The sequence below is a fragment of the Lupinus angustifolius genome, chromosome LG08 (genome assembly GCF_001865875.1).
Source record: "Lupinus angustifolius cultivar Tanjil chromosome LG08, LupAngTanjil_v1.0, whole genome shotgun sequence".
Taxonomy (NCBI): Eukaryota; Viridiplantae; Streptophyta; class Magnoliopsida; order Fabales; family Fabaceae; genus Lupinus; species Lupinus angustifolius.
Genome location: NC_032016.1, coordinates 749,410 through 763,913, shown reverse-complemented (window position 1 = coordinate 763,913; position 14,504 = coordinate 749,410). Strand labels below are relative to the sequence as shown.

At 31.3% G+C, this 14,504-nt stretch overlaps 1 protein-coding gene and 1 long non-coding RNA gene across 4 annotated transcripts; one reads left to right on the top strand and one right to left on the bottom strand.

Annotated features, from left to right (window-relative positions):
• On the top strand, window positions 4,695-9,949 carry LOC109354837 (ELMO domain-containing protein B-like). Of its 3 annotated transcripts, XM_019597593.1 has the most exons (10): window positions 4,695-4,817; window positions 5,912-6,021; window positions 6,855-6,923; window positions 7,101-7,216; window positions 7,313-7,367; window positions 7,915-8,035; window positions 9,038-9,085; window positions 9,263-9,357; window positions 9,448-9,594; window positions 9,721-9,949. In XM_019597593.1, exons 1-9 carry the CDS (start codon window positions 4,748-4,750, stop codon window positions 9,547-9,549), a joined length of 786 nt encoding a protein of 261 aa, XP_019453138.1. In that variant the 5' UTR covers window positions 4,695-4,747; the 3' UTR covers window positions 9,550-9,594; window positions 9,721-9,949. The 3 variants fall into 3 exon arrangements, with proteins under 3 accessions (XP_019453138.1, XP_019453137.1, XP_019453140.1); XM_019597592.1 differs by having other exon boundaries at window positions 9,448-9,949; XM_019597595.1 differs by lacking the exon at window positions 9,038-9,085 and having other exon boundaries at window positions 9,448-9,949.
• LOC109354838 lies at window positions 7,424-7,908 on the bottom strand. Its single transcript, XR_002108610.1, has 2 exons — window positions 7,730-7,908; window positions 7,424-7,489 (listed from the first exon to the last, which is right to left on the bottom strand). It is a non-coding gene; the product is annotated as an uncharacterized LOC109354838 (long non-coding RNA).

The following is a 14,504-nucleotide window of genomic DNA, read 5'->3' as shown; positions in this document are numbered from 1 at the left end:
AATGCGAGTTTTTAGTCTAACACAATGAAATATATATGTTAAGTGTCAAATTGATTACATAACATACACTCATTTTACGGTACTTTAACTACTTAATCAACTCAGATATATGAAGTTATATTTATACATGATAAAAAAAAACTTGTTTAAATGACCAAATATCATTTTTGAAGTGTTTTGCAGGCTTAATATGTAGAAATAATCGGAAAAAACTAAGTTTCTGGACAAAACTCGACCAGACTCAACGTAAGGATCACGTTTAGCATATCAGACATCATCTAAGACCCACACTCAACGCTAGAGTCATGCCTAGCAGAGGAAGACTCACGCTCAATGCAACATGTGCGTTGAATCATGAGCCAAAGAGTTAAATCATTTACCCTCTCTAACTTTTACACTAAGCACACATATTTGCGCTTAGCGCAAAAGGGAGGTGCACTCAATGCAAGAGTTGTGCCTAACACATGTTGGTGCGATGAAAGGTCGCGCTTGACTAGATGAAGAGTTGTGCACAACACATAGGCAGTGAGCTGGGCGCATAAGCCAGCATGCAGAATGATTTAAAGACTTCCAACCTGAGCCATTACACACACTTTTAATATTGATTTGTAATACTTTTGTTATGAGTTTTTAGGGTAGTTTGGCTCATTTGAGTCATGAGATCAAGGTGTGAGTACAAGAGGAGTTAATCTATGCTCAATTGTGTGTGGTTTTATCACTCCATGAGCTATATTTTATCCTTATCTTACTTACACACTGTGAACATGAGTAGCTAAGTCCTCACTTGTTGGGATTAAATGTAATACATGCTTGATGTATACACATTGATTTATATATGTTAAATTCATGAAGTTTTGATTATCTTTGAGTTCTTGTATGTGCTTAATGTTTGCTTTAAGTTTGAGCATAATTCTGAACTTGCATAACTCAAGAGTTGATACATTTTGTAGACATAGACTTGTGTTAACTTGTCATCTCATGTATGTTACTTTGTTGGTATCTAGACATAGAACTAATTATGTAATTTTATAACTCTCAAACTTGTTAACATAGACTACTAGATATAGATGTATGCTTAACAATTCATATAACTTAATCTTATTAAGCTGACTACTAGGTATAGAGGTGGTTTAATAAGGTGATAGTATAGACCAAGACATTGACAGCTAAACAATTGAGGTGTTGTATCTAACTCAATTTTGTATGCATAAATTACTAGACATACAGTGTATTATGTGTGTCATAAATCTTAATCTTATTAGTAAAGTTGCTAGACATACAACTTTGTTGCAAAAGTTGCTAAGTTGCGTAAGACAATAGCTTTTAGTAATATTGAGGTCATTTGTATGGAATAATCCTTACTAAATGAATTTATGTGACAAATCATGTGCATATTGATATTAAGTAAGAAGTTGAATCACAACTCCTTTTATCATTATATTACAATCTCAAATTGTTATTAGGTTATCAAACAAAGAACCTTTTGAACAATAATTTAAAATAATAATTTTTAGTTGAAAGACTAGTATCAATCAACTCATTATATATTTAAAAATCAATTTCTCTATATTTGTTTGTAATACCATTTGATTATTTATATACCAATTTGCCAATTAACAACATATCTCGTACATCACCAAGCCAAAATTCTTCATTCTGGAAAATGGTCATATTAGCTTTTTAATGTACTCATACAAATCCAAAGTGTGGTTGAATAATTGTGAAAATAATGTGGACACGCATTTGAGGTAGTTAAGGAACTCTCCTTGTGGAAAGCATTGGGTTTCAAATTTCAACCCACCATTGATGATAGTCCATAAGAAGCAATAATCTTTGTGGCATGTTCAGCATCAAAGGTCATCCCAAAAGTGAAAACTTATTGCCCTTGTAATGTGTCACAAGATGATTCGAGATATTCTCTAATACAAGAGAGTTAAGTATTGAATTGATTTATTGACATGTGGCAGGAAAAAAATCTAATAGTTCAAATTTTTATTGATTTTTAAATTAAATAACATACAAAATAAAAATTCATATTTCCTTCACACAGTCCAATACTAGAAAGTTCAATGATGGAAAGGAATCCAATTTATGAGAAGTGAATGTTGCTACAACCACATGTGTTATAATAACTTATCTATAGATAACTAGACAACTCTGATACACCTAACATTTGATTTGTCTTGGTTTTATATATTCCACTATTTACTAATATTTGATAGGATCATTCAATAAATTGAACTTAGGGGTGAGTCGGGTTTGGTCTTACCCACTCATCTATTATAGTCTAATTATGATCGGATTTGAATAGGGTCAGGTTTTATTGGATTTAGGGTTGAGCTCAGGTTCAAAAATTAAACTCATTTAATATTTAGGTCGAGTATGGGACAAGCATGACCCAACTCATCCCATTCAATGGTCTCATGTTTGTATGTGTCTTAATTCAATTTTGTATAGAGTGATGACATCATTTGATTGAAAGTATCACTAATTCTCTATTTTTTCATCATATATACATAATTAATAATATTTACATATATCATTTGAGTGGAAAATATATGCAATGACAATGTAATACATTTTTACACTATCGTTGCAACACCCACCATTAAATTTTAATTATCATTGACTCTTTACAAAGAATAATACAGATGAATGGTAGATGATGTAATGATTGTGTATAAATATTTACATCGAAGGTATATATATATTACACTAATATCATTTTATATATCAAATTACATATAGATAATAATAAGTAATATTGAGAATATTTTATTTAAAATGGGTATGCATTATATCTAATCGAATCTAGTGGTTGGGTTCAAAGACAAACTCGATCGATATTTAGGGTCGGATTAGCTTCGGGTCTATGATCTAATTTAGGTTAAGAAAAAGATCCAACCAACATTTATAGTTCGATAAAAAATAAATCTTACCTAATTCATCCTAGCTCATGCTCGCCGATAACTAAACCCAAATAATAACATACATTTAAAGTTTAAAAAAAAGTAATTTGGGATTCTTCACTCCTACTATAGAGAAAAAAAAATAAGAAGATTAACAAGAGTATATATATTTTGCAATCATCCAATTTGGGCATTTAAAATTGGCAGTGTTGATGATGTAAGGTAATCCCTCATTTCAAGAAAGAAAAAATAACTTATTATGCTTAATTTTATAATTTAGTACACATCTCTATTAATTAATATCTAATTTTTTCTATAATAACTAGTGTGTTGATAGTCACTGTCGTACCTGCCAACCCACTTTCCTATCATTTATAATGTGTAGTTTATATATTATAAATGTCAAATATAATATTTTGTATTCTACAGTTGAATTTATTTGATTAAATTGAACATTCACATTCTACATTAAAAAAACTGATAGTTATAATGTAAGAATGAAGAAATAGTTAATCAATTAATATGGACCATATATTGGGTGGAGAGGAACATTGGGTTATATATGATTTTTTTGGTAAAAATTAGTAAATAGTGAGGGTAAAATAGGGAGAACCACAAATTACACTATGATGGATGGTTATTTTGGGTTTTCCCTTTATAAGTAGTATAGATAAATATTATTCTTATTCCTTTTTAAGTCTGATAGTCTGCTAATATTTTTATTGTATAATAATAAATTATTTCTCTCCTCCTTTATTATAACTAGCGTGTTGACATGCACTATCGTGCCCGTCAACCCGCTTTTCTATCGTTTGTAATGTATAGTTTGTATTTTATAAATTTAAATATAATTTCTGGTGCTAAATTTACGGTTTAAAATAAGAAAATAATAAGGATAAAATAAGAAAATAATATTATATGGCTTTTTGGTAGAAATAAAAGATATTGGGGGCAAAATAGGAAAACACAAATTACACCATGATGGGTGGTTATTTTGTGTTTTCTCATTTTAAATATAAGAATTTTCTTGTGTAAAGAATTAGTTTTAAGAAACAAGAATCAGATATTAACAAATAGTTGTATAATATTTTTTAATTCAATAAAATTTACTATAAGAATACATCCCTGAAGACTACACTATATTGATTTAGTAATGTAAGATTCTATTAGATCCTCATGCTGACCAAATATTCAGATTAAATTTTTTAGAGTAACAAACTCATTATGAACAATCACGAACCCAAAAAAATTAATTTCTTAGATGTAACGATACTTTTGGTAACACAAAAAACATCATGAAGATGCTCTAAGAATCATCTCCACTACAAGTATTATCAAAGAAAATAATAAGAAACTTGTCACTCGAATATCAAAGAAGTTAACTTGTCACTCAAATATCCGAGAGATTAACTTGTCACTCGAGTATTGTAGATAAACTTTTAGGTCTTAAAGTGTGAGAGCACAAACCGAGTCAAAAAAACACCTTGACTGGGAGAGAGAGTGAGAGAAAGGTGAGTAAATGGTTATGCGTTTTAGAGAGAGAAACTAATAAAAGAAAGAAGAACTTCTCTCTAATTTTTTTCTACCAACTCTCTTCTTATTCTTCTTTTAGATCTTTCCAAAAACCCTAACCATTTCTCTTCTCTTCAAGATTCTGCTTTCTTTCTCCTCTCGATTTTTTCCTCCCACTTTCTTTCCTTTTTCCGTGGAAAATCAATCAAAATATCCAACTCTTTCTTTCTCCGCATTTCACTTCATTCTCATTTCCACTTTGTTTGGATTCGAATTCCACGAAAAGTGACGATGAAGTAGTTGTTATTGGAGTGGAGGTTGAAAAAATGGATGATCGAGGTGGCTCTTTCGTTGCTGTTAGGAGAATTTCACAGGGTCCATGCCATTCAAGTTCTGGTAAAATTTCTTTTACTTTTTTCGCTAAATTTGCACGTGATTTTCTCCAATTTTCACTTGTAACGTTGTTTTTGTTATTTTAAGTTAATGAATCTTTTAATCCAGATTGAGAACAAGGTTTTTACTTGCGGATATACCTAAATTGCGTTAGTGAGTGAATTCAAAAAGGTTTATTCGCTAATATTGATTTTTTTTCTTCTTCTTTTGATTATTGGGTGCAGTTGAGTTTACTAGATATATCTGTGAAGGTCAAATACGACTGAAGATGTAAAATATTAGTGTTAAAAAGTAAAAGCTGTTTCCTAAGCTCAATGTGGTATTCCTGTAGATCTAGCATTCATGAAAGGCTTTCAAAAAGGATCATAATATACTCCAAAACATTGATTCTAAAAAGTGACTTTTTGAGAAGCTGAAAAAGTGATGTTCTCACAAAACCTGAATTTTTGTCTATTTTCAGCTTCTGCTTTATGGTAAAAGCCCAACCAAACAAGCATGTAAATGCCATATGTGGTTTTTGTTTTTAATCAAAAATCATGTTTTTTTGTCTGTGAAAAAACTAAGCAAATGGGCCCTTATATATTGGAAACTCACATACTGTTATCAATTTTATCTTGGTGTGAGATCTACTGATGAAGTACAGGAATACTGTGGAATACTGTAAACAGGGAAAGTCATGATGATTTGGTAAATCTAGTTCCTGGCTGTATAACTGAGACAAAGTCAGTGACATTGGCTAGCATTGTGATTGAAAAGAATCCCACTTTGCTTGTGATTATATTTGGTTTAGAGTTGGCCAGCACTGGCTATGTCCTTTGCCTCAGATTTGGCAAGAAAATGAATAACTGAAGAAATCAAAATGTTTTTTAAGTGGCACATCATTTGGAAAGTAATAGAAAAGGGATATGTGAAGATATAGGAAAGTGTTATTGTGGTCCAAATAAACTGAATGGTTCTTATTTTATGCCTAGAAACTGAGCTGAACTAAAGCTTGTGTGTTGTAAAACATGATTTCTGTCAATCAACTTATTATAAATTTTGCAGCGCAAAAATGGGAATATCTATCTTCATTTATGGGCATTTTCATTTTGTTACAGCTGAGATTGTAGCAGGATCTACAGCATGGCTTGGTAGAGGTCTTTCTTGTGTCTGTGCTCAGAGAAGAGAGAGTGATGCACGTCCTTCTTTTGATTTAACTTCCACACAGGTATGGTTTTACTGATTTAATGCACATCCTTCTTTTGATTTAACTCCCATACAAGTATGCTTTTAGCAATTTAATTGCTGAAGCAGCAATTTGTTACTAATTCTTGTAATTTCTCTCTTCAGTCTTCCCGCCAAACATGAAAGAAATGTTGTTCTAGAGTATGTGACATATGTAGTAAGGATTCACCATGTTTTTTATTTTTTTGGTTATTATTATGATGATAAGCATCTTCTAAACATAATCAAGATTCAAGAGACCATGTTGCACTTTACCCTTCTACTGAAAGATCAATCTTCTTTTCAAATGACAGAAGTTCTCAAGTGTGTTCCTTGCTATATGCTCTTTTCTTGTTTATCCTACACACTTTCTGTCTAGTATGAGCTAGTCGAAAATCTGATCGTTGGAGAAAATTTATTGAATAGAAATAGCTGATAGACCATTGTGTTTGGTGGTACCAAGATGCTGGAGTTCCCGCCGTATCATCTGAAATTCTGGATGCTTTTTATTCCCCTTCATTTTTTTATGATCAAATTCTGATGCTATGACATACTCTTGTCTTTGCTTCATCTTATTTGTTGAAAAGCTTTATTAACTAAGCCTTGCTTCTTTTTTAATAATTAAACAAAGGATTTGTCTTGAACTCGTGGCAGGCTCTGTCAATACCATCCATTTCTTAGACAAATTTAACTTTTCACATATTTGCAATTTTTCCGTTGCTCTGAATATGTAATAGCTTCCATGACACCATATTTCACATGTCTGGGTTTTTCTATTAAATATTGTTTACTGTATGCCACAAAAATTCTCAGTGCTGATTTTTTTTTTATTCTCAGGAGGAATGCTTGCAGAGGTTACAGAGTCGTATAGATGTTCCATATGATAGTTCTATCCCTGAGCACCAGGTATCCTTTCTTTTAATTTAAGTCTGCATGATGTGTCAATAATCATGAAGTCTATCAAATACCTCAATCTATGAACCCATACTTCATAGCTGCCTGTGGGTTATCACAATATCATATGTGCAAATCCTCTATCTCTTAAGAATGCAATTTAGATTTGTTATTGATGCATTGTTTCAGGATGCCCTAAGGGCTTTATGGGATGCTGCATTTCCTGAAGAAAAACTCCATGGCTTGATTTCTGAACAGTGGAAGGAAATGGGCTGGCAAGGGAAGGATCCATCAACAGATTTTAGGTAGGTATTATTCTGGTTGTCTGCCTCTAAATGCCATATCTTGAGTTCATTCTAACCATTTGTTTCTAATGATATGTATTTGTATATATTTTGTAGGGGTGGTGGTTTTATATCATTGGAGAATTTGCTGTATTTTGCTAGGAATTTCCCGGTATGTCTGCTTATTTTTTATTTTTTTCACTCTTTATGATGCTGTAATAAAAAATATTGGAGCCTTGGGTTTGACTGGGACCAAAATGATTGCTTTGGTTTAGAATTATGAATAAAGCTCATCTGAAGGCCTTCAAAGTGTAACAAAGGAATCCTAGTAGTATTTCATGTAAAAGTAAAAGCTAATTATCATCTAAATTGCTTGAGTGGTTTGTGCACTCAGCCTTTTTCTATTTATAACACAAGAGTAGATAGATGAATCCCTTAAATAAGTATAGGGAAATAAAAAAAGAGAGATAATACAAGTAAATCTAATCAAATACAGTATCTTCTAATTATGGCAACAATCTCAAGACCTTTGACCTTACAGGTTTTACTAGAGTACTAGACACATTTTTGCATTTCTGAGACCCTTGTCCCCCTCTGGGTTTTTGTCCCCATTGATGTAGTATTGGTTAAATGATCCTCAACTGTGTTATGAACCTTAAATCGTTGTCATCTTTGCTATTGATGTCTCTTTCTCATATGACTTACTTTTTATTCTGTAGAAATCCTTTCAGGATCTTTTACGGAAGCAAGAAGGAGATCGATCAGTTTGGGAATACCCATTTGCTGTTGCTGGTGTTAACATCACATTCATGCTTATCCAGATGCTGGATCTTGAAGCAGGTCTGTAAGTTCTCTTGTTATTAATATAATATTTTAGTCCAAGGATATATCATGTCTAAGAGGATGGATGGGGGAAACCCTATATGTATGAGCATTTTTGTTTCTTCTGGATTATGATCTGTCAATTTCATAAGCACTAACAACTTACCAAGTTGAAATTACTGAGTTTTAGGGGGCCTTTGAATATATGTTGGCATAAACATGCTTATGTTATTTTACCATTTACTTTTGCATACTTCAGCATGACAACAATTATCATTGATTATTATCTGGATGATTGTATGTGCCGTATGTAATTAAAAGGGGTTAGATATGCTTAACAGCTCAAGGGAGAACGCCACACTGTGCTAGATATGGTCAATATCAATCCTTGCCTTGGGCGGCACCTATTCTACCATAGAAAGATACATTTATTGTTATCCTATTTTCCTTTTACCGAAAGCCTGATGTTGTCTCTAATCTGAAAAGGTAGAAGAATTTGGTCATTCTAATCCAATTACATGAGCTGATCCCTTATATCTGCGTCCTACTTTTAATCTTTTTTGCTATTTTTTGCATATTACAAAATTGTTATTAAAACTTCAAAGGGGATCCAGTGCATGAGACTTCCACCTAGTGGAGTCTAGGGAGAGAAGATGGAAGCAGCCTTATCCCCGCAGGCAGAGAGGTTGTTTCCATGATTTGAATTCATGACCTCTTGGTCACTATGTACCAACCTTAACTGCAGCGAGGCTCACCCTCTTATTAAAACTTCAAAAAAAGATAAATTTGTCAGTCCCTTGCTTTAAATAAATTATTATTCCAAATTATGTAACACCGGTCCACTACTGTTATCCCAAGTATGGCATGTTATGTGGATTAGAAAATCAATTATATTTTCTGATGTGAGATATGATGAGAATGCTTGACTTTTAATGCAAGTTGTTGCATGAAAGCTGTTTTCCCATGTAATGATTTGAATTTGATTGTGATGATATCTAGTAATGTTCTTTGCCTTTACAGTCAAGCCACGGACACTGGTGGGAGCAACTTTTCTAAAATTTCTTGCAGGTAGCCTGAATTGTTCCCCATTGTTCTCTATTAAGTTCACTTGTTTTTCCTTCGATTTGGAAGGAAGCAGGCCAGTTGGAACTTCACCATAATAAAATATCTTCTACTATAAATTGGCCACCCTCCATTGTATATTTCTCATGGTAAGTAACTAAATCTGTTGTGTGTGTATGACAGAAAATGAATCAGCTTTTGATCTTCTCTACTGCATTACGTTCAAGCTGATGGATCACCAATGGCTTTCTATGCGCGCATCATACATGGATTTTAATGTATGCATTCTTTATCCCGAAAGCTTTCTTAAGATCTCTAGTTACCGCCTTTTGCTTATATCTCCATGTATTTACTTCATGGTATAACAGACAGTGATGAAATCTACACGACGTCAGCTCGAGAAAGAGCTTCTGCTTGAAGAGATAACAAGACTAGAAGATGTACCCTCATACAGGCTTCTCTCAAGATAGATATTGGTGGCTAGAGTCTGTCATTCTACTAGTTTTAGCTAGAAGGTTGTTGAACTTGATGTAATGCTCCTCTTATAATTTCTGTTCGTTCCGATTCATCATTTAACCTTCTAACGTTTGAGTTGAGAGTAATCAAGGAGAAGCCTAAATATGGTGTCATCGAAGTACTAGAGGCAGCAGTTAAGCTTTTTAGTCAGACAAGGATATCGGAGGCGGAAAAGCTGCCAGAGGAGACTGAAAATGTGGAGTTGTTTTCTTAGTACAAATAAGGTTAGATTGTATTGAATTGTGGTTTACCTATATATTTCCTTGATGTCCATTAATGGGCAAATGCAGCTTGCAGTATTGTATTTCAGGTAGGTGTGCTTAAATTGATTGCATCTGCATAGCCTTTGTTTCATTGTTTGTGAAAGAATTAATATACTTTGAGTTGATGTGTAGAGTATTTTAACTAGTGATTTTTTTTGCTGAACTTACATTTTTCCCAATCATTGTATGGATTATGGTTTTATGATCTTGTTCTGATGTTTATATTCCTTAATTCAAGAAATATATCACAATGATCATTTTTTCCAAGAAATATATCACAATGTTTATATTCCTTACATTTTTCCCGATCATTGTATTTTTTGGTACTACCAAGGGTATCCCCGACTTTTTGGGTAAGGAACTATTCCTTTTCGGAGTTCGTGGCTGTCCCTCCCAACAAGTGTCGCTACCAGGAATCGAACCTTTGACTTTGGGGATCCAGTGAGATCTTACCCCACTAAACCAATATCATGTTGGTTCCCAATCATTGTATGAGTAGCTAACTTACATTTAGAAGTTTAATTTGCTTTTTGAATAAGTCCACAAGATTTTTGGAGTATGTTTTTTTTGTGGGCGACAATGAACCATCTCTTGTGAGTGGAAAAGTTCTTCTGCCAAGACAATTGGCATTCGATTATAAAGTCACTTATTTGATTCTCAATATATTTGAGGATTGGCAAAATGTCTTCACTCTATCTTCCATACTAATCGGATGAACTCGAGATATTAATGATAAAATGGAATTCAATTAGAATGTGATGATTTTTGCACCATCAAGCAAGCATGATAAACCAATGTTGTGCGGACTGATGATTATATCTCTTAAGCTTGAATCGCTTTGAACCTGAGAAATTTTGGTTCGGCTTTATTAAACATAGTAAATCGGAATAAGTGAGGAAGTGAAGCATGTGATTCAATTAAAATTAAAAAAACGGAACACTGTTCTAATTTTTTGTTTTATTCCGGTCTATAAAATGATAAAAATATGGAGAAATATTATTTTGATATAATTATATATAATTACTCATTATATAATTTTTTGCATTTATATATAATTATATGTTTATAGATAATGATTAATAATATTTGCAATTTGATGGACAATTTAATTGATTAAACCAGTTAAATCTGATACAAGATTTCTTCTACTTTGGTATTCGGCTTTGAGTTTGACATCATTGTCGTAAACACTTTTAGGGTTTGTTTGCGAAATGAGTTTTGGAGGGGAATAAATGAAAAAAAGCTTTAAAATTATATCATAAGTGTATTTCATGGTTCTAAAACATTTTTTCCCTTCATTCTCCTTCAAAATTTAACTTACAAACAGATGATTAGAAAATATGACAATAATAAGGAATAGCAAGTGAAAAAGATGTGCCTCTTGGAGAATAGTATGAAATGCATCAACAAGTTAATCAAATAGGAAATTGCATGATCAAAATATTAAAAACACATAACATCTTTTTAATTTTTTGAAAGAGTGTATTTTGTTTCCGACAAAGTTAGGGCGACTAAATAAAATGAGTTAATACTTTTATTCTTAAAAATAAAAGTAAGAGTAACAAATTCTCTCTCTCCAGTATTGGAGAGGAGGAATCTGATAGAGAAAATGATCTTCATTATTAAAAAAGAAAGTACCAAAAAACAAGAGAATTAATATGGTATGATCTTTTCAGTCTTTAATAAAATGAGTCAACATTTTTATCATAAAACAAAAATAACAACTTTACTAGAAAGAATTCTCATTATGTTACATTCGATAAAAATCATTACTGATTCAGGAGATGGTAATTCAAAGAGAATTGAAAAGTGTCTTATGTATCTCCCATGCTAACTAAAAATAAATAGAATGTTAATAACAACAAAACCAAAATATTATTCAATAATAATAACATGAACATGATATCTGTGAAGCTTTCTTAGTCAACTAATATTCAGTAACATTATATGAGTGGTTGTCTCGTCTTTTAGTCATTAAAGTTGAGATCCTTATATTAAAATTGGAAGTGATGGCAAAGAGAAAATGGACAACTTGGGAAAGAAGAATGATTCGTGTTGTTGTGTATCTCCCATTTTTATCTCCTTTCTTTTCACCTTCATTGGGCCAGAGAACCCAATGTTTTTAATTACAATGATTAAATTGTGTTTTCCAACATAGATTTTAAGAATTATTTAATTTCTAGTAGGGGTGTTCGCGGTCCATTTGGATCGGTTTTTAGGCAAAAAATGATCCGATCCAAACACGTAATTAACATGCGGTCTGGATCGGTCTGGTCTGTTTATATTAAGATGTCCGATCCAGTCCGATCCAAATATAATATGCGGTTTCGGTTCGGTTTGGATCGGTTTTTTTATAAAATATTAAAATTGCACTTATATTCAAAACTCATAAAAATGATTAATTATTAAGTATAAAACAACAATAAAAACAGTGTTCAGCAACATTAAAATGTGTATAACAATAATATAAGTAAACAACATCATAAAGTAGTAATAAACAATAAGACAATAATAATAAAAGTATAAAATAGTAACAACAACAACAAGATATCAATAATAACAAGACAACAAAACAACAAGATATCAATAATAATAATATGAGCATCGATAACGTAATTTTAATAGTTACAATATTCCACCGATGATTAATAACAATAATACTTTCATAACAATAATACTTGAATCCTCTTTATTTGGTTATGAGATTGATTTAAGTTCTAAAAAAGTGTATCAAATATAATCAATATGATTTAAAACATAGTAACATATATATAAGTCTGTTATAGAATATAACAAATAAAATATATGTACAATTTTGGAGTTGAGACTTAAGATTAAGTTTGGAAGACACTTAAAAGTATTACACACTTAAATTTTACATACAATTTCGGTCCGGTCTGGATCGGTCTGGATCCAAGAGGTGAAACCAAAATCCGGACCGGACCAATCGGTCTTTAAAAAGTAAGTCCAACATGATCCAAATGCATTCGATTTTTGCGGGTCGGTCTATTTTGGATCGGTTTTCGGTTTTATTGTTGGACCGGTCTGGATTTGAACACCCATAATTTCTAGATAACAAGAGTAAAAATTATTCTTAAAGTTTACATTATCATATGAGAAGAAAAATGTATCCATTGAGCATGTATATATTTTATATATTATTATTGTATCATTCATCCTTTATGTGTTAATTGTGTATAAATATTTACATTAATAACATATAGATATGCATCAAAAGAGTCTGTCTGTATTTATTTATTTTTTTGTGGAATAGTTAAAATATTTAGGTCTTTTCTTTTTTAAAAGACTAAACTGATAATGTTAAAAAATATGAGAGACTAGAATATGTATTTATTCAAAAATTAATTAGAAAATTAATTTATAAATATGCAGGTATCCACATGATGGGTATCATAGAACCTGTTACACTCATAAGTTATTATCGCAAATTCTCAATGCGGGTATTTTCACAGATATTCACTGATCAGATTTTTTTTACCATCCCTAAAGATGAGACTAGCATAACCTTCATTGAACCACATCAAACAAAATCAAAAGATAAAAGACCAAAACAAGGTTTTTAGAAGGACTAATTTCAAATCAACACAAAAACATAGGGATGAAAAAAAAGCATTTAAGCTCTTAATTTTTAATTACATTCATTTAAATTATTATTATTATTTTCAAAATGCATTGATAATTAAATATGAGTAATAGATAATACAACAATAATGCATAAAACTTATACACCACCGATGCCTCCATTTTTTTTCTTTCTATTAATATAGTATTTTCGTTGCCCTATTTGTGCCTTCAAAAACCCATAAACTTTGCCCCCAATTCCACTAGAATATTCCCAATTAGAGACAAAATCCTTTTAGATATGCCAAATTTTCATTACAAAAAACATTTCACACTTTCAAAGAGACAAAACCCTTTATACAAATGAAAAAGTATACGCAAAACTGGTACCTCATGTAAACAATAAATAGTAATGGAGGCCTAGTGAAATTGAAAGTGATAGGTGTTAGAACCTTCAATATTTTTAAAGTCTTGACCCTTCAATTTTAAATCATCTGCCAGACACATGTAGATCTTTAACCATGTAGGAGAGTGTGGATAGAATGATTTCCGTTTTTGGTCCTCAAACTCATAATATTTATGGGTATCCGTGTAGGTATTGAGTACGTAACATGTTTTTAATTTTAGTTATAAATTTATATATTTTTTAATAATCAATATATAAAAATATTTATTAATGAAAAATAAGGTATTTATATGTCAAATCAATGATTATAGTTAAATAAATCTAATTTATTATGAAACAATAGAGAATATAATATATAATCATAAAATAATAATAAAAAACTGTAATATATAAAAAAATTAAATAAAAATTTAATTTATAAATATGTAAATATGTAAATAAAAATTAAATAGAGAAACAATAGAGAACTTATTCCTACTCATAAGCTATTATCGCGAATACTCATTGCGGGTATTTTCATAGGTATCCACTAGTTAGATTTTTTTGCCATCCCTACTAACATAACCTTCATTAAACCTCATCAAACAAAGTCAAAAGATAAAGACCAAAACAAGGTTTTTAGAAGGACTTATTTCAACTCAACCCAAAAACATAGGGA